The sequence below is a fragment of the Oenanthe melanoleuca genome, chromosome 2 (assembly GCF_029582105.1).
Source record: "Oenanthe melanoleuca isolate GR-GAL-2019-014 chromosome 2, OMel1.0, whole genome shotgun sequence".
Lineage (NCBI taxonomy): Eukaryota > Metazoa > Chordata > Aves > Passeriformes > Muscicapidae > Oenanthe > Oenanthe melanoleuca.
Window position 1 is genome coordinate 106,766,129 of NC_079335.1, and position 26,653 is coordinate 106,792,781.

General features: G+C 36.8%; 1 protein-coding gene across 9 annotated transcripts in view; it reads right to left on the bottom strand.

Moving 5' to 3' along the window:
- The window catches only part of NEK11 (NIMA related kinase 11), a 79,990-nt gene that overhangs the window by 11,523 nt on the left and 41,814 nt on the right, over nucleotides 1-26,653 (bottom strand). For 6 of the 9 annotated variants that reach the window (XM_056483067.1, XM_056483073.1, XM_056483066.1 and 3 more), the window contains 4 exons: nucleotides 26,303-26,453; nucleotides 12,845-12,969; nucleotides 7,499-7,559; nucleotides 1,555-1,651 (listed from right to left, as the gene is read on the bottom strand). In XM_056483067.1, coding sequence (XP_056339042.1) covers nucleotides 1,555-1,651; nucleotides 7,499-7,559; nucleotides 12,845-12,969; nucleotides 26,303-26,453 — 434 coding nt within the window. Of the gene's footprint in view, nucleotides 1-1,541; nucleotides 1,652-7,498; nucleotides 7,560-12,844; nucleotides 12,970-26,302; nucleotides 26,454-26,653 lie in introns of all 9 variants that reach the window. The other 3 variants (XM_056483068.1, XM_056483072.1, XM_056483070.1) reach the window with 3 other exon arrangements.

Genomic DNA, 26,653 nt, shown 5'->3' on the forward strand with positions numbered 1-26,653 from the left:
AAGTTTGCTGAGGGATGAGCAGAGAAGCTGTGTCTTTATGTATTGATCCATAGCTTCATGTGGTTCCTTCTCACCACTGAAAACCCCACTGTGCCCTGTGTGCAGATTGGCCATGGGTCAGATTTTGCAGGAATCTCCTTGACCACACACATGACCTGTTCCTTAACACCTTACTTTCCAAGCAATTAAGTCCTTTCTCACCTTTACCTATTCATAAAATGAAAATCTCATGCTATGTTTTAGAGAAAGGACAATAATGTGAGTCATAACAAACCATGTAAACCATGACACAACACTGGAAAAACAGAATTTTAAAGATGTGATCCCTACTTCATCCCTAAAAGAAATGACCATGAAATTCAAGTATTTTAACTTTTATGTAGAAACCATGAGAATACCAGGTGAAATCTGTAAATTTAGTGGGCATTTTGACTAAAAATCTCACCTTGTAAGTAGCTGGGACAGCACAATGCATTAATTTATTTTTATAAGTAGTTTCCATGAAAAGAGAATGGAAAGCAATACAAGTGGAAGGCTGTGAGACCTGGGACTGATTGCACAGTAAGGGCATGAAGTGATACCCTGGGAACTGCTGCATCTTGAAATACTGCAAAACCAAACAACGGCTATCAGGAGTAAATGTGATTGGTATTTTCCTGAAGTACACGGTGATTTGTTTTAAATATTGATTGTTATCAATACTGTTGGGATTGTACTCACTTCAGAGAGCTCACTTTACTGTTAGCATCTACTGTTTGAACTTATTTGTATTCCAATAACATCCACCACATTATTGGCACAAAACTGCCCTTTTTTAAAGCGTTACATTCTAAGTGCAGTTGAATCTTGCAGCATTGCAAAGAATATTTGAGCTCAGAAATAATACCCATTATTATGATTATCAGATCAGCACCTAAATTAGGATGCAATAAATCTTGGAAGGCCAGAAATTACTGAATCAAGATGAAGGCTTAAGATACATTAACCAGTATATTCTAGAAAGGAAGTCCAGATCTTTTTATTAAGACACTGAAACCTTTATAAATAAAGCTGGGATTTCAGCAATATAGACAATGAGTTTCAAAGGGAACTGCCCATGTACTTTCCTTTGTCTCATTCGAAAATTCCAGCCAACAGCAGCAATTTTATTTGGTTTAAAACATAATATCACCATGGGAAACAAACCCACTTACTTTTCATTCCAGGCAAGAACGAAGTGTGGGTGAGGGAGCAAATGTGGTGGTAATGTGTACATCTGCAGGTGATTTATGGGCATGGGCTATGCTAATAAAGTGAAATTCAGAATGACACCAAAAGCAGGGAAGGCAAACAGGATCCTGGAAGGATGTCAGTGATTGTGCAGCTTACAAGAAAACAATCAGAAGTGAGGGTCAACTTTCATCCTCTCTGGAGGCAAGTATGCAAGTCTCAAAACATCTTACCATCCACTCCTTTTTGTTGATGGGATTTTGGGGTTTTATTTGCTATGCTTTGCAGTTTTACAAATCCATATCCTTTGCCTGCACATTGGTAACACATACATATGCTACTTACTCCCTCATGCGTTTCATCTTGGTCTCAGCCATTGTATTGTTGAGAGCTCTGAATCCCTGGGGCACCCCTGGAGACACTCTGGTGACAGTCCTTGAGCCTACAAATCAATGCACAGACACACAACCTTATTCACCTTCATCCCCCCAGCTCTACTGCAGAATCAAGGGCAGACAGAAGGAGGAAGACTATTCCTGTTTCTCACAAGGCAGTGCCACATTAATTAAAGACGAATTAGATTATTAAATGTACATTAAGGGCAACAAGTAGGTTTATAGCTTAAAGGCACCAGAACTGTAATAATAAGGAATACACACAGAATTACAACAGAAAGGACAATCACTTGAGGAAATGCTGGCACAGATAAATATTCAACAAAATTAAATTTGCTTACACAATATGCATTTTCTTCCACTGTGTTTTTACTTATCTTTAAGAGCAAGAATATTCTTCCTAACAGGCAAATCTCTCCTTGAGCTTGATCATTACTGTAAACTGGATCTATTTATCTTATGACATCAGTTTCTCCTTCAGACAAAGGTACTCTTTTAATGTATGAATATATATTTTATATATATATATATAAACATACCTGTATATGTAAATACTTATGTATGTGTAAGAAATATACATATACATAAACACACATGCCCACTCTTTCTGTTTGCAGGCCTTGTGAGCTGTTGTTGCAATATTTCAGGACCTAGGGCTCACATACCACTGAGGCACTCATCCACAGGAACACAGAAGTGCTGAATCACAGAGGACTGTCAGGTTTATCAGCTCAAATAGGCTGTAGTCATGCCATTATACAAGTCTGTGGTTTTCCTAAGAAATTTAAGTACTTTTTGCCCTGACTGCTCCCATTGAAAGACAATTTCAAAGTCTCACTGGGAGCTAGTGGCTAAAATCTCCCCTCTTATTTCCTGATAAAATTTCTTTATGGAGCAGTTCATGCTCATTTTCCTCCTGTGCCAGTCGTTTCCCTTGGCTTACACAGTTCTTTCCTTCCCTTTTGCATACTCCTTTCATTTCTTTACAATTGGAAAAAGAGATCCTATTTCAGCTTTCAATTTGTTAAACTGAACAAAGCAGATATTTTAGCTTCTTCTCGCAATTTGTTTGGCATTAGGATTTCACTTCCCAAAAGAGGAGATGGATCAGGGAGTAAATGTGTGGGCTGTGCCACACAGGGCCCAAGTTCTGAACAGGCAAGGGAGGGCTTTGCATAGGATAGGAACAAGCCAAAAAGTCAAAGACATTAACACAATGTCTTGTCTGAATGAACACACACTCGCCTCCTACCAGGGGTTTTTAGCTTGGACTCAGCTGGGGTTTGGTTTAGTTTGGATTGCGTTTGGATTGCTAGAGGCAGCTTGCAGCTCCCTCCCTCTGAGCTGGTATAGACAACCCCAGAAAACACCAAATGCTTCCCTGGAATGTGTAATTATTGCTCTCCCAACAGTTAAGCTCCTATGCCTTACATGATTCTAGACCCTGATCACATCTACTTGAATACTGAGATTAAAACTTTCCATTGTGAATGATCCTACTGAATCACTCACAGTGAGTGTCTGCTGGGTTCAGTAGCTTGGGAGCACAGAAGAAATGGATTCCTGATTCTGTTAGCAGGATAGACAAACAATTACACATTTTAAAACATTTTCCTGTCTTATATTTATATCTAATGGCTAGGAGTTATCTGATGCCTAAGTATTACAACTCAGATATAGCTATATTATGTAGTTTAAAAATGAAAAATTACAAGCCCAGTTCTTACTGGCAGCCAATTATTTCAGTCATTAATGCAAAAAACATTTCCTGAACGTTTCCTGTAACAGTGCACATGCATATCCATGTTTTACATGGATTCTGTAAGCATTCAACTCCTTTACCAGCACTGGAAAATGCAGCTCTGAGGAAACCCCAGGTGCTGTGCAAAGCAGTGCTCGTGACTTACTGGGCTGCATGCTCCTCTCTCAGCTGGCACAGTATTAAGGTCCAGATGTAGGGCTTTGGTGCTTTGAAACCAACTAAAAATTGATGTCTTGAGCACCAGTGGCCTAAGGAAAATATAAACCTTGTAGTCTCTTAAGAAAGAGTACATTTAACCACAGGCACCAGATAAATTCTGGCATTACTATTACTATTACAGGATATATCACTGTAGTAAGAGCTCAGCATATTCTTTCTGTTTAGTGAATTCAGTATATTTATTACTACAATATTTCCTTCTCCTCTGACATTTCATTATTAAAGACATCCTTCTTGTTTGTTCTGGTTTGGTTTTCTTTTTCCTCTGGGATTTCTGGCTTAATAATTCATATTTTGTCTACTTTACACATTGGCAGTTGGCCAAGAAAAACTTAGTGTCTATGTGCAAACTCTCTATCTTCCTCTCCATTTAATATGATTTTCTGGCTGCTGCAAGGCAGCACACACTGAAGATTGTACAAGCTGCAAAGGTGTGGTTAGTCATTAAAAAAATGAGTTCTCAGTAAAGACTGCTAAGAGCTTGATACATTGGTGCTACAGCACACCTCAACAAATTCTGCTGCCTGATTCATAACCATATTAACTTCTATATCAAAGATATTTCCTTAGAAGCAGTTACTTGATTAAGAATATATTTTGCACCCAGCTTCAGGAAGTTTGTGTACCCCTATCAACACTGAACAAGGAACTGTGCTTCTTCAAAATGTTACCTGATAATTATTTGCATTTTTTATCCAATATATCATTCTTGATCCATTTAACAAAATCAAATGAAACAACAAGAGCACTGACTTTGCAAAACCAAGCATTGTGGTTTTCTAAATGTATTTCAATGTCTCCCAGTATCCAACCCAGTATTTCAGAAACAGCACAGGGCAAAGGGCAAAAGACCTTTTGTCCTCTCAGGTGATAGAGCACCATTTTGAGGTTTTCACCGAGAGTCTGTAGAGAAAGGAATTTATTTACAGGTGCATTATCTGGTAAGAGTTTTCATAAATTATGGTCCAAAGGCATTTCTACAAACATTCCTGCTAATGACCAAAGAATTGATGATACGCATCTACTGCATCTCTTCCTAAGCCGTGATGTGTTGTGAAGCTGTTATCTCCACTGAATCACAAATTTCTGTTTGTATTTCAGATTTCTTTTCTTCAGTTTTCAGTGCTACATATGGTATCCTACAATGCCTTTTTGTAGAAGATATAAAAGATTAGAATCAGATGTATTTTCCAGATTCATGAACAATACAAAGTGACCCAACTGCCCCTAACCTTCTCCTCCTTAATGCCAAGCAAATTTAGTAAATTTTCAAACTCTCTGATCTTTTGCAGTCTTTTCTTGGGATCCTTCCAGTTCTTCAATTTATTGGCATGGCCTATCTTATTTCAAATGCTCTTCACATAGACCTGTATAGCCAACACAAAAGCAACTGTGTACCACAAAAACCCTGGCACTTGGAGTGATTCTGAGACCTCTTGAGGAGAAAACTCAGTTACCTCCCAAGTCTTTTATAAACACTGAAGTTTATACTAAACAAATTCCTGTTGAAAAACAATGTGTATTATTGGATCCTTTTTATCACAGCCTTTGCTGACATTAAAAATAATAAAAAAAATTCTAGTTTTTTTTCTTCTTGGTTGTTCTCTAACAACCACTTGAAATTACTCAATTTTTCTTTCAATACTTTAACAATGAAAGATGCTTCAAGAAATTCTGTGCTGGCCAGATTCCTGCTTCTATTGCCCTATTATTGCCATGAAATCCATACTGTTTCAGGAGTAGCCATTATAATTCTGTTGTAGCTCTGTGACCCAGTAATATGGTATTGCCACTGCTTGCACCAGGCCACACACTTAGAACTGAATCTGCAAAGCTTCAAGCTTTGTCTGATCTTGCCTTGTCCTGGCTGAAATTTTGATTTAATGGCTTAAGCTATGGCAGTAGTTCTTCTGTTACTATGTAGTAGGCTGTTCTGTTTTACTTCCACTTAGTCTTGCAATATATAACCTGCACTTTTAGATGTATAGTAATAATCTGTGTAGAAAGACATATTTACAACTAACTTAATTCAATTAATGTAGAGAAGTACAAGCTTGGTACAACAGCAGATACCTTGAAAAGTGGGAACAAAGGTCTACAGGCATGGGATGACAAGAAGAGAGGCTCTGGCTAGTACTGGAAATGCCATGGCTATAACCAATGTGCTAGTGGTCAGTTAAAGAAATGCAGACCTAAAGTGGATACAACTAGCTTTAGGGTGAAAAAGCAGCAAGTACCTAACCTATGTAAAATGCACATACACAGAACATTTTGATGTAATGGGAATTTGGAGCCCAGTGAAGAATATGCAAGGTATTAATGAACATTAGCAAACACATAAAAATGACCCCAACTGCAGGTTTATAGCTTGATTTTGGAAGAACTTAAAATAATGGAAGCTTGAACTTTCTCATGACACTGGGCATACGAAAAAAAAAAAAAAAAAAAAAAAAAAAAGGGAACCTGAGATTTGTCTCTTATTATCATCGCATGTATTTCTTTGGAGAAAATCATACCTAATTACTACCTTAGCTTGGAGAAAGGCTATAAGTTTCAGCACAGCCTGGCTGGAGATTTTTTAAATTATAAAAGTACAATTTAATTCTTTAATATCACAGTTTTTAAAAATGCATCTTCTTGTCCCTAATACTGAATGAAAAAGATGAAGACAAGGGAGTTTCTAATACTAAGATTGTTTTAAAAACACCACCGATTGTCTTTGGCTATATTCTTGTTTATTCTCAGCAGCCTTAAAGGCAACTCCTCAAAGGCAATTCCCCTCATTTAATTAAATGACAGAATATTGAAGCACAGAACAAAATTTTGTTCTTATTTCAACTTCTGCAAACCCACTGCAGACAGTGATGCTGCAAATGCATAAATGAGTGCACAGTTTGGAGACAGGAGGTTCTCTGTAAGTGTGAAGAGAAACTGGATGTAAATGTTCCTTCCTTCAGTTCTGAGGGTCTCCCTGACATGGGACCCAAATGGTGACCAGTGGCTACAAGAATATGATGGCAACAACTTTGATTACTCCCTTTCATCCTTCTTTTTTGGCTCTCTCTTCCCATCTCTTCCCAGGCTCACAAGCCAGGATGAAAGAGAGCTCAGCACTGGATGAATCTCTGGAAGGAGGACTTCCTAGCATTGTGGTTTTAGACAATACCAAGTCAGGTTTATCCCAATGGAACAAGTGCAAATGAAGCAGCTAATTGAGGCTGCAGATGCCATGGGAGGCTTTGGGAGCTCAGCTGGCCCTTCATGCAGCTCACTCAGGCTGCTGCTGGCACAGACCCCCGGTGGCCTCCGAGGACAGTGACTGTGGAGCTACAGTAAATACCCTTCTTTCTTCTAAGTTTTCTTTTGAGCTTTTAAGCAGACCACAAGAACCCATGCTTTCAGACTCTAAATCTATAGACAATCTTTTGCCAGAGATTTTAGGATTAATGTACAAACTTAAATTCTCACTGTTTTCTTTGTACCTGTAATGAGATACTGTTACATAAATTAAATGTTATCCAAACCTTGATCATAATTTTTTTAAAATTAAATATTTTAATTGACTTTCTCTTATTGTTACCAGGATTAAAAACTATAAAACAGCTTACACATTCTCAAATATTTTCCTCTGGAGAAAAAAATAACAGTAGTTTTTAAAGTTTTTAAAAGTTTTTTTATAGCATTCTATACTTCTGACTATCATGCTTTCTGGCTTTATTACTTTCAACAAAACCACTTAACTACTCATGCCTTTTCTTCTGGCATAGTTATACTTCTCTGCAGTATATTAAGGAAGTAATTTTCAAGGAGATCACATTTTTTAGTTACTTTGTTGCAAAATGGAAATAGCTGGACAGAGATGCATACAGACTGCTAATAACTGCAGCTATCTAAAGAAGATCTATCATCTTACCCAATGAGCTGCTATTCAGGACACTCTCCAAATACTCAACCATTGCCTCCATATCACTGTCCTGTGAATAAATGAAATTATGGAATAGCATTAGTGTGAGCACAAACTTAAATACAATGTCCCAGAGGTACCATCCCACAAACACAGAGGCTATCACACCAGTAAGTGTCAAAACTAGACCATAAAGAAGTTGCATTGCCCAGGACATTTTCTATGTTTTCTTCTCTTAAAACATCAAGCTTCGGAATGATGCTATAACCAAACAACTATTTAAGTCAAATTCCTTGTAGAACAAAAGTGTTTAGAACAACTGTGCATGGAATTTATAGGAGATATATTTACTGTGGAGGGTGGTGTGCAGTCTCTGAAAATATACCAGCATTTTATCATCACTTACTCCTGGGATATCTAAAAAATTTAAAATGGCAAGTATATATTTTTAAACTATGCCAACTTTTTTATGCTTATGATAGCTGCTCAGAGCATATTAATAGTTATCTTTCATGTAATTCCATCTAATTACGTGTCTAGTAACAACAACTACTTGAAAAATTTTTAATTAAGAAGAGATTTTAACATTTTTGTATTTCAAATGTTCTGCCACCAAACAGATGGCTAACAGTTTTGCCATGATAGCTGTCATATGAAATGCTGTTTGTGTACACAGATGAAATTTAAAGTTCTGGCCATTGAGGAATGGCTGTTGCCCAGGAAGTATATCACAATTTTATGGAAGTTCAAGAAAAAGTTGGACTCTGAGTGTGTAGAAGCTGCTGCCATATCACATTTAACAACACAGCATTTTTTGACTCTTTAAAATTCATAGGCAAAATTTTGACCTTGCTAAAAAATACACCAAAAATATGTATTTAAAAAAAAAAATATAGTTAGCACTCTATGCCTTTAAGACTTAAAACAATGGAATAAAAAGAAACAATATTGACCTCCACTTCTACAATGGACAATCTGCTTTATATTCTTCTATGATCTGACTTAAAATGCTCATTCCAAATTTTTCAAACTTAGGAACTGCCAGTGCATCTAAACAGGACAGCAATAACTGTTGGCAATGACTTCCAGCTGGTTAGGGACCTTCTGGTGGAAGTGGGAGCTGCTATGGATATAAACCATCTATTTTTTAATCTATAGTTATCTAAACATAACTATATGTTATGGGGCATAAACTAACTGTTCTTCACCCCAAGCTGTTTCATGGGCTTTTATTTGAAACAGGCTCTGCTACTTTAGCTGAGGTTTGCAAGGCAGGAATCAGCTTCTTGTCTGGCCACTACAACAGGTAACCCACATGCTCAAAGGTTTGAAGGATCCTCTTTGCTCTTTTGTGGGGTCCTGACTGGATTAAGTCAGCACAAGGGTTTCCAGTTCTGCAGCCAGGAAATGCCAGGGAATGCATTCATTATGTTAATATACACAGTACATATTGGATATTGAATTAAGACAGACTTAGTATTACAGATATAATTTCTCTGTACTTCTAAAAAAGAGAACCATTAGGACTTCATTAAAAAGTTCTTCTATCTTTTTAATTCAAAACTAAAAAGTTATATTGATTTTCTGCTAATATTACCTTGTCATTATTTTTATTTTCACTATCACTAACAGTTAACCACAAATCTACAGACAGATAGACAAAACATAGTAAATAACCATATACAACACTATTACTTTAATAAAACCTTTTTAAAAAATGGGATAAAGCCTGTAATTCCCAAACCTTTGACTTCTCACAACAGGACATCATATTTACTCCAATTATAACAACAATGGTTTCTTCTCATTATGCTGCAAGGCAAAAGATATATTTTCACCTCTTTGATCACTCCTACCTTTTCCCCACTTGAGTTTAGCACTGGAAGACGATTTAGCTGTTTCATTCAATGTATTTCTTAATTTATTTTTTTTTTCCAGAGGAAACAAAGCCCTACAGAAATGACAAGAGGCACTCCCATGCATAAGGCCAGTGTGGCTGAATGCTTCTTGCACATTCCAGATTCAGAACAAAAAATCCCATTTCTGACAGCCACAAGCATTCCAAAACATGTGTTAGGAATCCAATGGAGCATCTTTGGGGTCACAGCACACAGACCACTCAGAGCTGCTGGAGCTATGATAATTTATGTCAGCTGATTTTTTGGCTTGACAATCTCAGAAGCAACTTGGAATTTGAAAATAGGAAGCTACTGCATCACTGCAGCAGATATTTTCATAATGAAGAGGGTAAATTTGTTATTATGGTCACTGAGAAAAACCACTAAGAGCATGGTGATGAACTGCAGTAGAGAGCATCCATCTCATCCATCTCAGCTAAATCAAAGCAAATGGAAGTTTCATTATACACTAACTTTTCAAGATGAAACCTCTGTTAAGCATCACAAAACATTAAAATGTTTTTTGAAACAGTTTGTCATTCTCTTTTATGATTTACCCCTAATTAGAAACTGGTTCTCCTAGGAAAAAAAAAAAAACATGGGGAAAAGAGCCACTGGCTTGAAGAGGTGGAGGTCTGGAAAAGTAATTGGCAACTTGCTGCTTGAAATCTGTCATTGTGCATTTCTGCTCTGAAAGAAAGGAACCAAGAACACCAAACTGAAATCAAATAGGCTGTACTGAAAGGTATCAACATGAGAAAAAAGCTGTCTCAGCTCCTACCCTAAACCTCTAAAATTAAAGTGTTTTAGTGCCTGACTCTACCTTCCTAAATGGTCTTACATCCCATGTGAGGCTACTTCTCAGCTGTCTTGACATCTGTGGGAGCCTAATACAGCTTGAATAAACAGCTTATATGCCTCTCTACATCTTTCACCTTAATATGTTGTTCATAAAGATGACTTTTCTGACCCCATGCTACTGCATGAACATTGGAAATTTTTTAAATTCTTGTTTGAAATAATGGGGTCACCAGAGAGCACCACAAGATGTAGCATTTCTGCACTCTGCACAGAAGTAACTAGTAAAGAAATCTTGGGATTGGAAATTAAAGAAATTTGCAGAAATTACCTTACAAGCCCTTACTGTGTTACAGTATAATGATTTCTTTTTTAGCACACACCTCCAAAAGCTTGGTTTAAGGTATCTTTGAAGAAAGGGCTTAAGAATATGAATCCCATCATAGAAGTAGGAGTTTTGGTATTAAGTAAATGACTGCAGAAGCAAACTTTTGCTATTCTGGTAGGATTTGAAGCTTATTATTAATACTGAGCATGATCCCACCTACCTTTGAGTGGGATTCATCTCACACAACTGTTGATATCCAAAGGAAGATGCTGTGTGCATGTTAATAACTGCAAATCCCTTTATAATCACCAAAGAGGGACCTCTCTGCATATTCCATCCAACCTGCATTAGATGTTTACTCCCCAACAATGCTTGCTTACTTCCCCTCAGAGTACTGCCTTTCTGTTTGTTGAGTTCAGACATAGATGCTCAGATTTACACAGCTGTGTTCACTCTGCTTTCACCTTGGGCTTACAGCAGAATTTGTATCTCAAGAAAGTAAAAATTGCCTATTTTCACTTCCCAAGGAATAGAAAAGGTAATTGTGTCAATACGCAGAAACACACTTATTGAGTATCTTAAGGTGCTGGGATCAACATAGAAAAGCACAGAAAATTATCTTCTTTTACAGAGGAGCTCCCAAAAGGCAAATGGTCATAGGGGTGGATTCCAGTCAGTCTGTGCAGACTGTGACAGAGAGCCAATGCTCTTTGTGCTGGTAAAGCAAAGCCTCAAGGAACACAGGGACTGGACAGAGACAAAGGGCTGCCAGTGGGATGGCTTTTCCAGCCCACCATGCTGGTCCTTACCATGGAATTTTTAGTCAGTCCAAATGAGGGACTGTTGCAGCTCACATCTGAATGCCAACACCTAATTTATTCTGCTTTACTGAGAAATCTATTTTTGTCTTCTGCCCTTCATTAATTCTAAGCAGCAGTCTGCCTGCTCAAAAACACTACTGATTGACACTTAATGATACCATCAATGAAAGTTGAATGAAAATTTCAAAAGGCATTCTAAAAAAAGAAAAAATTGTCTCAGAGTCTGATGAAAATGAGCAGTAATTTCATTTTCAAGAGTATCTTGTGGTAGACTTTCTGGAAATGGCTCTTTGCATGTCTGTGTGTTGTGGATAAGTATAAACCCAGAAAACTGAAAAAAAAGAAAAAAAAGTATTGTCTAAGATAAGCCACTGTTTTAACAATAGAATAACTATTTCTTCAGACCACTACTGCACAAACTGCTCCTGAATTTTAAGGCATCCAGTGTGTTTAATTGGAAAGTTAAGAGGACATGTCGAGATTGAATGAAGCTGTTTCTGAGTAAACTTCAAGTTTTACTTGTGGGAAAATTTCAGGATCCCCTACTACTGTGCTAGTAGAGTTCTTATTTCTCACATTTTATTTTTGCCTTAAAAACCACATCTCAAAGAAGCTACCAGTTCAAATTTTTAAAGAACCACAATTTATTTATAATTTAGTAAAGAGTATTAGTCTCCTTGGCTGGTTCCCTGAAATGCAGAAGACATCAGTCCCTGTTCTGCAAACTCTGCTCATGATCAGGCAGAACCAGGCAGTACCATTCAGAGGCACAGTGAGCAGGCCATGCCTGAAACTGGTGGTCCATGGGAGCATTAATAGTTCCTGAATGCCTTAGGAAGATCCATTTTCAGAACTGCCTCAGGCACTTAAGTTTATTGATTTCACTGAGACTTGACCACTGGAGACGAGATTCATCTCAGCTCATTCTGATCAGATCTAAATTAGGTGCCTTATCCAATAATCTTCAACCTTCACACTGCAATCCCTGCCTTAACTGATAAAGCTACTTTAAGCCTTTCAGCAAGAAGTTTTCTCTTCATTGACACTTTCTGTGAGGTGGGAAAGTCTACAGATTTGGTGATCAAGTCTTGCAGTTGTTTAGAGTCATCATTCATCACACTGTCCCAGAAAATATGTCCAATATAGGCAGGAACTATCCTTGCTTGGGAATTAGAGCTGGAACTTAGATCCTATGCTTGAAGTATACCTTCAGCTTTAATTTAATTTAAATCACAGCTAGCATGTGAGAGAATCCCACTCTGAGTGTTTTAGAGTCACAAGGATGTTTTCTGACAGTGATCTACCTTAAAGCATGTAAAAATCTTTCTAATCAATATCTTATAATACACATATAATTAATTCATGATAGGTACATACACCCCTAACAAAAAAAAAAAAAAAAAAAAAAAAGAAAACAGCAATGTCAGTAGGACAAATTCTGGGAAGGAACTCAGTTTTCTCATGGAAAATGAGCATCAAGTGTATATGGTATTCTCAAATTCACATATACCTGGTGATTTGTCTTAGAGACTGTCCATGACAATTCTTCACCTTCCTCCTCTTCACTGCCTTCTGAACAAGACTCAAACTCTTCTTTATAATATTCTTCTGCAATTTCTGGGTCTTCAGGGATCTCTAAAGGCAATTATTAGTTTATAGCACATATAGAGATAAAAGTACAATCTGAAAAAGATATAAATGAACTTTATAGCACCAATGTTATCTCAACAACAATGCATTCTGTAATTGAAGGCAAAGGATAGGTTCTCAGATTAAAATATTTGTCTTTAATGATATGATAAGCAGTGTAAAAGCTGTCTCCAGCAAAGGGCAAATGCTCATCATGTGTGAAATAATGAACTTAAAGGATCTATATTGATATTGCACTGAAATCTCTAAACTATATAATAAATCAGGCTGTAAGTGACCCTACAGGATCATTTAGTCAAAGGAGGGCCAATATTGAATTGAATCCAGCTTTTGTGAGCTGAAATTATAACTCAGTTGTGTTTTCTCTAACACACATATCTTGTGGTGAATACAACTGCTAAGCTAAAATGGAAAATAATATATATCAGGTACATGTTTAAAATATATGAGAAATTAAATCTATATATTTTTACGAACTTTATTGAAGCAAAACTATAATAAAATAAAAGAAACAAGTACAAAGTCAAGCTATGCATACTTTAGTGTCATGTTCTCTCAATTTATTACTATCACAACTTTTAGTAATAGCAGTGAGTGCAATATTAATATAGCCAATGAGCCCATGAAGTACAATAATTGGTATTAAAACTCAACACATTCATCACAGCTTGAAAGACACTTCATCCCCTCTGCACTGGGTGAAGTCCTTTAGCATACCAGACTCTGTATGAAAGAATTAGTGAAACAGTTTGAAGTCTGATTGCATCTTCTTCAGGGGGATATTACTACAAGAAATGTTAGTTGAAGACAAAAAATATTTAATGTTCAGCTGTCATAAATAATCACTGTCATAATTTTAGCAAATGCTAATTTCAACCACTCTCCTCAATTAAGTCTGTCCCTTTAGAGAAACAAGAACTATCTTAAATTTTACTCCATTGAAATAAATTAAACTCAAACAATATGACATAAAAATTATTAATCCATTTTTAATTGTTTCACATGATAAAAATCCAAAAGGATTCAAAGAGAGGAATGCAATTAAAATCCATTAACAGACATTTGAGTTTGGGCAGGAGCAATAATTCTAATCTTTAAGGTGAAAGAAAGAAACTCAGGAAAAATAGTGCAGCTATCTTCAGCATTAGATGGTTAAGTTCTCCTGTTGAGATATAAGGTCTACTATCTATTTTCTCCAAAGTAATTTCAAACTACTTCTTTTCCTTATAAACCTGATCTAGCTCCAAAATGCTGACACGTTTTCACTCAGGTGAAAGATGTTTTAAGATATTAATGGAAGCTCCATGCTCCACTGCCACAATTTCTAATCTTAATCCTTCCTGTTTCTATTTTTCACCTTTCTTAGTCTGATAAAATAAACAAACCAGCAAACAAACAACTAATCAATACCTGAGTTTCCAGAAAAAGAACATTCCCAACCCAAAAACATTTTATCACAAAGAAAGCATTTATTTGTTTGAGTTCTACAAAGTGCCATTTGACAGAAAAGTGCAGCACTTCATTAAAAAGGGAACCTTAAATATCATCCTTTCTACGTGGAGAGAACACTACTAAATTAAGATACATCTTCTTTTCCTTGTGAGGTGATCAATTTCTCTTTCTTGCAGAGAGGCTGTCATCCCAGTGATTAGGATAATTTTATTAAGTTCATCTGCATTCTGTCTATGCACATTCAAATACATACAAAACAGCCCATTTATTATGTTGTAATACAGAATCAGACTATGCTGGTGTTTTCTGAGTCATCTTCTCCTCCCACATTCTGCATTTGTTTATTGCTGCAATGTAAGATTCCCCTTTCCAACCAAACAAGGTATCAAAATCAGTCTTTTTACTCATAATTGTATCTTTAAAATGTCTGACCTAGCTACTGTAAGCTCTATACTTTGTGAGCAGCCCATGACCATGCAAAAGTGGTGATGTCCTGAATTATGCAGAGAGGCTGGCAGTGGCTGAATTCCACTTCCATGCCAGCTTTTGCATCCTCCTTGGAATTAATTCACTTCACCATTTGTGAAACTGGTTTGACAGCTGTTCATAGAGAGCCAGTTAATCTGAGCTTAGTAATACAATTTGAAATGCTAGTTCAGATGCTAGAGATGTTCCAGGGTATACAAGTTTACTGGCCCCCAATTCAGAAACCAATTCCAAGTGGCATTTCTGAAAGAAGACAGCATGCCCAGTGCAGGGGAATTTGGCATTTACCTAATAAAAGTTCTTCAAACTTTTTACTTTTATAACTAGCATCTTTAAAGAAGGAGCCTTCAAAGCATTTATACATTTATTTAAACTGTTTCCATATAGCAATTCTTTGAGTCTTACCAAAGTAAAGCCAGATCACAGTCTCCATGCATTACAAATGCACAAGATATCTCTGGTTCTCTGCAGAATTATCTGAGTACAGAACAGCTTATTGAGCTGAGACCCAGGATCAGATGAATTTCAAGAACAGATAAGGTGGATTTGGCACAGCAGATACCATAAATCTACATGGCAAGCTGTACTTGTGCTGGCCTTGTGAAGTCCAAGTGCAGACAACTTGAGCAAATTAGCATTTTCAGCTCAGGGGGAGTTCAGGACCCATAAGCTTCTATTTCCATGTCTGCAGTCCTTCCTCTAGAATATTTGCTACCTGAGTTTTCCCATAACTCCATGTGATTTCATATACACCTCAGTTTCCACAAAGCAGGTGACAGAAGGCTGGTTACTGCTCCCATTCCTGAACATTACTAGTGAAGTTGCACACTTGTTAATGTAGCACAGAAAAAAAATTCTTTGATTTGTGCTTGCAGAGAAGTTTTTAATAAAAATGTTGGTCTTTGGGCTAGGCTGTTTGACCTCTCTTTGACCACTGCAAAGTCCAGCATGGACTCCAGTGACAGGACCTTGACCCTGTCCTTTGTTCTGATAAATAAAATAGATATTAAGCCTATTTGTGCCTGGGAGGTACTCAGGTAAAGAATGGGCAATGCCAAGTCTATTGTGTTGAAAGAGGAAATAAAACTGCTGTTGAAGAACCCAGGGGAGTCTGCCTCTGTTTTGACAGCTGGACTGGCATCCAGCTGAACATCTCTGATACAGCAAACTTATATTCTCCATAGGAAGCACAAAGAAGGGTCTGCACAGCTGCTTCTGCCCCCTCACACCCCCCATCTCTCAGCTGGTCTCTGAAAGCACCTTGTGCTTTATCCAGCTGTGTGTATTGCACCAAGGCCAGTCACAATAGCTTTTATTTGCTTACAAAGCACTGAATTCAGAACAAACTCAGCTGTTGCTTTGGTATTGCTAGATGGTTTAGGCATTGAGATGCTTGATACTTGCTATTAGACATTCAAAAGAAAGCAAGATTTGAATAAAAACATTCCCCTTTCTCTTTCTATATAGTAACATGATGCTAATAGTGTGGAATGAAGGGTAAAAACCCATTAGCTAAAAAAAAATCATAAAAGCATGGTTATTTCCTGAGAAGACAAGCTAAACAGAAAACAGAAGGATGTGATACTTGTAATATTTTGCTTAAATCCACCAAGAGCTTGCTTCAGGTAGCATGGTAACTCAGCAACAAAAATTTTCTCCAAAGAGATGAAAATACTTTGAAAAATATCTTTAATTTTCTTGTGCCTCAAACCCATATTTGCCATTGTTGCAATGATGTAGTATTCCCACATTCCAGAGCATGCAGAAGACAATAAGTAAGGCCACTTTTATTAAAAGAAAAAAAAAAGAAAAAAAAAAAAAAAGAAAAAGAAAAAAAAAAGGAATAAAAGAAAAAAAGAATACAGAATGGTGTAACATGAGTAAATTTTCACCATTTGTATTCACAGTAACAAAGTCACACTTGACTCTTAAGGACTATTGGACTATTGTACTTTTTGATCCAAAGGCTTCACTGCATCTCTGGAAAAAGGCAGATTTTTTTCAGCAGCCACATTCCTACCTCAATGAAAAAAATTACTACAGTTTCATGCTGTTAAACTCCTAGGTTTGCATAGCACCACACAGAAGAAAGTGAGGAGCAAATCACTCAACTGCTCTGGCACATACTCTCATGAGACATAATGGGCTCCTAAGATGGTGACACGAGCCAGGACACCAGAAGGTGGTGTTACCACATCCCTGCTAGCACAGACTGACACAGAGAACTCAGCAAACTGAGAGAGTGAGCCAGGACAAAGACCCATGCACTGGCCCCCTTGCAAGGCTTTGTGCATGAGCCATGCTGGGCACTGAGGCAAGAGCAGGGAAAATCATTCCTCTGCCTTCTGCTGCTGTGCTGCTCTGGGCTGCAAGACAGCCCACTGGCAAGACCCTGTCAGTAACACAAAGGTGCCCCTGATCCTTTCCTTTCTGTGGAAATGCATCAGGAAATACCAGTTTGATCCCATATGAGCAGGTGTTACTTACTGGAGCAGATGCCACAGTGGCAGCCAGGCTGGGCACAATGCTGGGTGCAGGAAGGGGCTGTGACAGCAGGGTCCCTTCACCCTGAGGAGGGAAGGCAAAGGGAAAGCTTTGCTGTTCTCTGTCTGATCAGAGGACAAAAGGAAGATGGAGACAGTCTCTTTGCAGAGGGGCATGGTGATAGGACAAGAGGCAGCAAACATCTGGAACATCTTAAATTCCAATTTGATATTATGAAAAAAAAGTGTGATCAAATACTGGAACGGGGCTTAAAGAAGCTGCAAGAGCTCAATCAACCCTTGGAAGTACACTCCTGAATAACCTGATCTGAAAAGAATGGCTCTGAGCAGGGAATAGGACTAGGCTGACAGAGGTTCCTTCCAACCTAAATTATTTTATAATGCTGTGGCTATTTATTCCTCAAAAACAGCTCTGAATCACCCCAGACCTATTTGTGTGCACATATTTAACATACACACTAAAGAAGCTAAGCAGAAACTTAGAAGCTGGCAAGAGGAGCTGGTGCACAGGGCTGGGCAGCTGTCCTCAGAACTGCCCATCAGTTATCACAGAGAGAGAAAACTGAAAGGGATTTCTGCCTTCAAGGAAGAAAGCATAAAGAGCTGAAGCACTGTCAGTAGGAGAGAAATATGAAACACAGAGATATGTTTCCCTGAGCTACATCATCCTGAATGAGAAATTCTACCACAGAGATCAAGGACCCTCTGCAGCTCAGAACAATACCCATATGATTAGAAAAAAATAAAATAACTTCTTTATTATAATCACAGATCACTCAGATTGGTTTGGGTTTGTTTTTTATTTTTCCTGTGCAAGACAAAACCCTTCAACTTCAAAAGTTTCAGTCAAAGAGAATCACCATCCTTTGGTCAGGTATAGATATATAGATATATGCATTTTCAAGCTCTGAAGCTTCATTGCTCAGAAAGACAGTGGAAACTTTTGTACATCTCTTCTAAACTAGGCTGAAAAAGACTCTCAGAACATACAGTTAAGAAATGAACTAGGGGATATTCAGGACTTCTGTGCCCATGAAAGTTCTGTACAATCCTTCTGGATAAGCACAAAAGGACTATGAAGTTGTTAAATGAATCATCTTCTGACACGGCCTTATGCAGCTTAGACAGAAAGTAAAATGAGTTCTTCTAAATGAGAAATAGTAATATAACCAAATTTAAACATTAATAGTTTATAATTCTCCTCTTTGCATTTCAAAAAAAGTAAAAGGCTTCAATTATTTTATGGGTGTCACTGAGTGAAGAACTAACTATTGTGAAATGGCTAGAAAAAGAGATGCAGAGGGTGTCAATCAGAGTGGTCTTATGGGAATCATCTACTAATTGATGTTAGAAAGAAAGTAGCAAGTTTTAAAGTATTTATCCAAGGAAAAATTACCCTTTTTTAACCAAAATTAAATTTCCAAGAGAAATACCTTATTTGAAGGACGCAGTTTTTCCTTAAACATTCCAACACCTTGTATTTTATCAGCAAGTACAGAGACAAAGCATGAGAGGAAAAAAGAATTTCTTTAAAAGAGTGGTTAAAAAAAATGAAAATCAAGAAGAAAGACTTTAATCACATTTTTCTCTAGTTTTCTGAATAACTTGTTTTTTATTCTGATTTCCTAGCTGTCACGTGTACAGAAATGGGAGCTCTGTAGGCAGTGAGATGAAGACGAAGCCATGCTGCCTTTCAAACATGGTTTAAAGTCCAGAAAATCTAAAAACCTTCCAAATATTCAGAAATCTTTCTAGTAATGATAGGTGAATAAAGAAAAAGAACAACATAATGATTTATTCAATAGCAGGGAGCATTTAGTGAGTTTTGGAAGCCACTTAATTTATTCTTAAGAATCCTTATTATTGTAAAAGATGCCCTGCTTTTTGCACTGCTTCCAGCAGAAACAGACCAAGAGACCTAAACACATCAACTTAAAACTATCTTACTCCCTAAGTTATTTTAATTTTTTTTTTTTTGTCAGTCAAAGTATAATTTCCAATAAAAACTCAGATTTCCTCCTCCATCTGGCAGATACCGACCTCCTGACACTTTCCCTTTCAGTCTGACAACAGTGTTGGAAAGGAAAAAGTCCAGGTTAGCATAAAATCTGCCCCTTAAGAGATTTGCTTCCTTCTCCCTGAGATTTGTTTCAAGAATGCCTTTTTTAAGATTTGAACTGGGATCATTTTCACAATGAGAAGTTACAGAAAGAGAAGAAAACAAATGGGAATGATTTACATCCACACTCGGTGCAAGCAGTTGTGCACACAAGAGTCTAGATGTAGTAAAGATGCAAAATGCATTTAATTTGGATATATTATGATGAACAAGTAAGAAAAACAAGCACATGATTGCAACCAAACAAAAAGGTGTTGAGCCCTTAAACACCTAGAAGAAATTCACTTGAGAAAGCACATATTTACAAGATCACAGGGGCACACTTTGCTCTGTGAAGCAGAAAATATAGCAGGAGAATTCAGCTCAGATCTTCACTGCTGTCACCTTCTCACTCCCTCCACCTAGCTGTCTGACAGTCACACACACTAAAAGCTAAACTGGTAGAATCTGCAAACTAATTCAGCACTTACAGCTTCTTTCAGAGCAAATTCTCCCTCCTTGGAATTGGCTCTAGCTTCTTGCATCACCATATAACTTGTCTCAGCTCCTCAAAAATGCTCTCTAGTTTGATAAGTAAGACATAAAACTTCAGCTGGGGATGGACTGGGAGTCTTTATAAAATGTTATATCCTTATCCTGTTCACTGATGCTTTGTTTACCAGCCTGGTGCATCTTTATTTACATCAGTTCGACATCATGTCTAATGTGCAGTGTAAAGCTATTTTGCTCTGCATGTAGGACAACTTGGAATAGAAACTAGCATCTAAGGAAGTTTTAAAACACTGATATTATCTGGATGCACCTGCTATAGAATCCACTATACAGTATTTTCTTTTACTTACATCTCAGTCTCAGTGCATTTGCTTCTAATTGCTTCCTAAATTCACAGAGTGTTTCATAAATGTTCTTTAACATAATGCTTTGGAAGGAGTGAAGAGAATTCTTGTGCTGTTTTTAAAGAGCCTTGGCCAGAGTAATTTTAACTGTAGTCATGGACCAAGGTGAATTTTGAAGTAGACTCTCTTTATCAATGCCAAATTAAACCAGTATGAAAAACAGATTAGGAAAAAAGTAGGAGCTACAGAGTAACATAATTTGCTTTCCCCACACTTTGGAAGTGTTTGGGTTTTTTATATAACTGCTGTGTAAAGACTTCATTCTGCAAGCTTTCCTCTGTGAATCTGCAAGAGTAAAACTTCTTGTAAGAAGTAAGCTATGAATTTTTGTGAAGCTATGAAAAGATTTTAGTAGCTAGGCATGTTGAAGGGTAGATAGATTTGGAAAAGGTTTCCTGAGGAGCTTATGAGGAGTTCAACTCCTGCTCTCCAAAGACAATACTCAAAGGGAAGAACTCCTTAAACAAGAATAATAATGCTTTAATCAATGATTAAATAAATAAATAAATAATTTTTCAAAAGCATTGATTAATTTTCCAATTTCTGAGTAAAACTTGCAAACTTATTACATCTTGATTTTGCTAGAATAAATCAGATTTAGTATTCCTTTAATTGAATCTGGGACAAGTAGGGCTCAGTGTGAAACCAGGCAATGAAAACAAGAGACAGATGAGGAGGTCAGAGAAGCATGCTACGCCCTCAGATCCTGTGAGTCTCAGGAGTTTGTCACCCCATGTTCCAAGGACAAGTGTGGGACTGGTAACTGCAAATGCCAGAACTGAACCAGCGAGTTTCTCTCCACAAGCATCCCACGCTATCATTGCAGCAAGTCAGGGAATATGCCTTATGATCCTGGAAGTAGGGAACCATGAGAAAGAGGAGACCAATGGTTAACCACAGCAGCCCTCACAGCAATGCTGTCCTCTTAGCTGAGGCAAGATTTCCTGGTTACAAAGGATAATGTAACAAGAATAATGCAGAAAGGTGCTTAATATCACTTATTGTAAGTACTATTCTGCTTTATTTTGACTTGCCAGACTGAAAAACAAGACAAGACTTGACTTTCCCTAAAGCCTTTGAGCAGTGTGACCACTTGTATAGTCATCTTTTAGAGTGTTACTCAGTTACCTATGTATGAATAAGTATTATTTTGCAGGCACCAAAACAAAGGGGTATGTGCATAGATGCTGGAAGATCTGCTCAGAAATATAACAGGTTTTTAACCTCACAAGATTTACTAAATTACCTTGAAAATCCTTCAGCACAGGTCATAAAAATAACAGGCTAGAAAAAAAAACACAGTATTTTAAAATGAGTGAACACTTCCTATTTGAGGGCCAACTGAACTTTACTCCTTTGAAAGTCAAAGCAACATGTCCATAACTTTAAATTAGCCACGGAGACATAGAAATAATGTACACAAGTACTGTAAGATATTTTGAAACTGTAATGAAATCAGGGGTTTGCCAGGTGTAATATATTGCAAGATAGTAAGCTAAGGAATTTAACAAATTATTATCTTTGCAGTATACAGAAATAAAAAGCAATATAATACAGATCAGAGAGACCATATAATATGTCCCTTTATTCATGTGGCTTTAATTTGGTACATTATTTTTCTGTACAAAGAATGTAAATACCACAAGTATTTAACTGAAGCTCTTCTCCTCTTTTAACTTGACCCCTTCCCACACAAAAATGTCTATTAACTGCAGTAGCAGCTTAAGCAGAGCTGGGAGTCTTACAAAAATGGATGTGAACACAACAGAGGCCCCAGCTGGCAATCCAAAAATGCAGGATATAAGATTTTGTTACTGCCTCTTATGTCCAGTGTTGTTTTGCTTTGGCTTTCTTTCATTCCAGGCAATAAAGTGGCACAATGAGGACAAGACCTTAAAATGACAGATACCTTTGAATACCTTTTAAAAAAAAATAAATCTTCTCCACCCTTGCTTATCATGTCTCATCAGCTGTGAAATTGATATGAATATAAAGTGGCAACTTTAGCCACAAATGCCAGTGCATGGCTTTAAGTTTTCATGCCTCTTAGAGTGTGGCTTGTTGAATTTAACACTCCTTATGGTTCCTGTAAAAGATCTGGGTCTTTGGTAGTGAAGATAGCTTTGTATACAGTTTATCTTTCAACTGTAAACACTGATCCAAACCAGAAGGATCAACATTGATGGTAAGGAAATGGTAGATTTGTTGCATCTGTAATTGCACTGGACTATCTAGAAGCACTTTTAGATAGAGCTCGTGATTTTGTAGCCAATTTCAAGGAAAGCTCTGCAGAAATTGAATCAGAAACCCTGAACCTTTTGCTATTACTGCTGTGTAACAGGATTATGCCTTTGCTCTTCATGCTATTTTCAGCTTCAAAGATTGAGCTCCTCTACCTAGAGGATTTTCTAATAAAATTCCCCACTACTTTGCCACAGAGGTGGATACAATGCATGGTCTGATACAGATTTCTCTGGATTCTTTACAGTAAGTCCCCATAAGTAGTGTTTCCTAATTTATTCAATATCTCTGCAAACTTAGGCAGGTCAAAAGGAATCAAGTTGTACAAAGAATTGAGAGGAACTATGCTGTAAATTCTGGCTTCATTAGGAGACATGCAACCAAGCTGAAACTACCTGCACTCAAATAATTATTGTAATCTGCCATTACCTAGCCCAGTGTGTAGTAGCACATACAAAAAAAGCTGAGGTGGTCTATCAGTAGAAAATCTAGGGGAAAGATGACTTTCTTCCTAAAGTCAGATACTAAAATTTCAAAATCCAGTTTTCTGGAAAAGGGGGTATCTGCTTTTCTGGTTATTCTTTTTGAATACGAAAAGTGGATGACAAGCTCAATCAGGTAAATTAGAAGACAAAGATGAATTATAACTCTATATTAGGAATTAATGCATTCATTTTGTGATGGTTCCAGTAGCTTTCTAGAAGGGGGCCACATCATTAAACATTAAACATGTTAGGAACCTGCCCAGCTAGAACTTCCTTGTTCTAACTGGCAGAGGAAGGCACTGACCATATTCATCCATAACAACAAGGCTGGGTTGTAGGTCATGGATGGTCCTATTATCTTGTTGACAATTTTTTGCTTATGTTTTATAAAAGAAATGATTTTGTTCCAGCTGCAGTCATTATCATTAACAGAAATGAGCAGTTTAATATGCAGAGTTCTTTTTCACAGCTTTGTTGGTTTTTTTCCTATTAGATGAACTGACCTCTGGTTGCCAGCACTACAATACAATTTGCCTCACTGATATTTTCACAAACCCACTACTGAAAGATAAGTACATGCACTGAAAATGCAGTAATCTCCAGAAAAGTGTACACTGGCCTATCTGTCCAAATCCAAATGGAGATAGCTTCTATTAAAAAATGGTCAAGAGACAGGAGGGGTGTGTGTGGGTAGGTAAGTGATGTTAAGCAATTTATTGTAGGTGGTTTTTCTTTTTGATGATAACAAGAGAAGATGAACAATTTCTTTTGTAGGTAACCCTCATCAAGAACAGAAAATATAGGAAGTTTATCCTGACACATTTTGCATTGCTCATTCCTGTGTCATTGCCATGACTTGCAAAATACGCTTTTTAACATTCAGAAATAACTAATCAATAAATGAACTGGAGAAATTAAACAGAAAACAAAACATCCAAATCAAAATATAAAGGGAATTCAGTTATTAATTATTAGCTATTCCTAATACTAATCATTAGCTATTTCATTTTATACTGCTCACTGAAAACAAATGAAGTGTACATATATATATATATATATATATATATATATATATATATATATATATATATATATATATATATGTTCAACACAAATATTTGAATTTAACACTGACAGTGGCTCAGTGTTTTTGTGTACCATTGCTATACAAATCTTATTTCAGCTCTTTTGTCTCTTGTTTGTACTTGGAGAAAGTGAAGATGGATGAAACACAAAGATATCTACAGTAATCCAAAAAGTTTTATTTCCAATTAACCCATTAAAAACTTACTGCAGATTAAAGATACTACATAAAAGACTTCACAATTAGCAATTTTCATTTTCTTCTATTTACAAAGGTTTAGTATTCTAAGAAACACATTAATGATCTAACTAGCTGAAATAATACAGTAAGAACATTTACTCTTCCAATGACATAATCAATATACTTCAGTTACTTACTTAATATAGTTAATAGTAATCATAGAAGTAATTTTTTCTAGTTCTTTAAGATTAATTAATATGAAAGACAACTTGCTAAAACCATTTTATAGACTTGCTTCTAGTTTTTTTCTTTTATTATTGTATAGTCATTGATCAAGAACAAAATTCTGTTGGAAAATCAACAGCTGAAACAGTTTCTACATTTTCAAATATAAAGGTGCAATTAATAACTTAATAATTAGACATGTAGGATATGCATGGTTGCACTGAAATGCTTAAAGAAAAGAAGAGCATGAATACTTGAATAGAGTAAGAACAAGCTGTGACATCAGCTTCAGGAATAACAAGGTACTCACAAAGCAAAGAAGAGAAACCATGTAATTTCTCTTGCCTATCCATAACTCTTTTTTGTCATGAACTTACCACTCCTCCATTAGAGACTGGCACAAGCAATTAAACATGCATTCAGTTTTATACAATGGACTGACCCAGCTTTTGCATCACAGATACAAATGCATCTCGTTCCTGCCATTATAGTTTAACAACTTAATGACCTCTAAAGGCAGAAAAATCCATTTTTTTCCTCCAAGCACATTGTTCTGTTTCTATTTAGGAGTCTTTGTATCCCAGTCCATCCCTCACCCACATTTACTGCTTTCTCTCAGTCCTGCCTTTGCACGTTTCCCCACCCTCCCCCCAGGATGCATTTCTAGCAGCTGGGCTCTCTCCTACACAGGTCATCTCTCCTCACACTGTGAAACAGCAAGCAAACCACAAACACAAATGAGGGTACATTGAAAGAAAAAAGCACCATTTCCTATTAAAAAAAACCCCAAACACCTCCACCACAAGCAAACTCATGCCTTTAATTTAATGACCTATACTTTCACAGATGAACATAAACCAAGACTAAAAGGAAGTGCTATTAGAGAAAAGCAGTCTTCCTACTTTAAAGAATATTGATGAATATTTGCAAGATTCTAATCTGATGAAAAATCTTTCACCATAGTAGAACTCACACAATGATTTTTAAATGTTTAAGACATGACTCCAGAACATTGCAGACAAAAATGTATGTGATCTTAAAATGATTCTCCTCATTAAACACAGTATTTCCACAGTCTGATCCTTTTCAAAAAGCTTAACTATTTTTTGTCTATAACAGAAAATTACGTGTTATATAATACTTCATATTCTTTAGGTAACAGCTAAGTATTTATGGGCAATATAGATAAGCAGAGTTTAAAGTGTTTCCATCTACTTCTCTTGTTGTTAAAGAAAATGGCATCAAAGTGTACCAAACATGCAAACACTTTGAATACTTGTACTCCTTTTTTCCCTGGAGAGGAAGGTTAGGAAATGCTTTTCTAATGCCAGTCATTTCATATGTGGAAAGTTTAAGCTATTTCCTTCTAATTCAGCATCTCCTTTGGAGGAAGTACATTCACCTCTATCTCTGCTCACAAGTCACTCAAACTTTTGAACACAGACCTCCTGCCACGTAACCTTGCTATACATCTGCTGTACATACATTCACCCAGATTACTTTCCTTCTCTCTTCACCATTTTGACAACTTTACAAATCTGACCACTTTTTAAACTGCAGTTTCCCCACTGCATATGAACTACAAGGGACAAATCTTTCTTTCTTGATAGGAATTGTAATTTTAACATCAGACTTTGAATTCTTACCGTGGTCTGTAAGTTCAGACATGCTGAGTTCACTTGTCCCATTCCCTCGTGGTTCATCATGTCCTGTGGACACATAGCTGCCCATAGTGGTTGGCTGAGAATGAATGAGGTGGTTTGGAATGAGGTGTTTTGAAGTCTGCTCATCAGATTCCTTAGTAAAAAGATGAAGCAGTGTGGAGAAACAGGAAGAGATCTTTCAGCAGGATCACAACACAGTGGTTACCCTGATCTACACAATTCTTGGGACTGGTATTAGGCAAATACAAAAATAAAATCCTAACATTTTTGTAAATGATCAGTAGTGATTCAGCCAGAAGAAGCAGGTTTAATATATTTTTTCTCTAGACACAA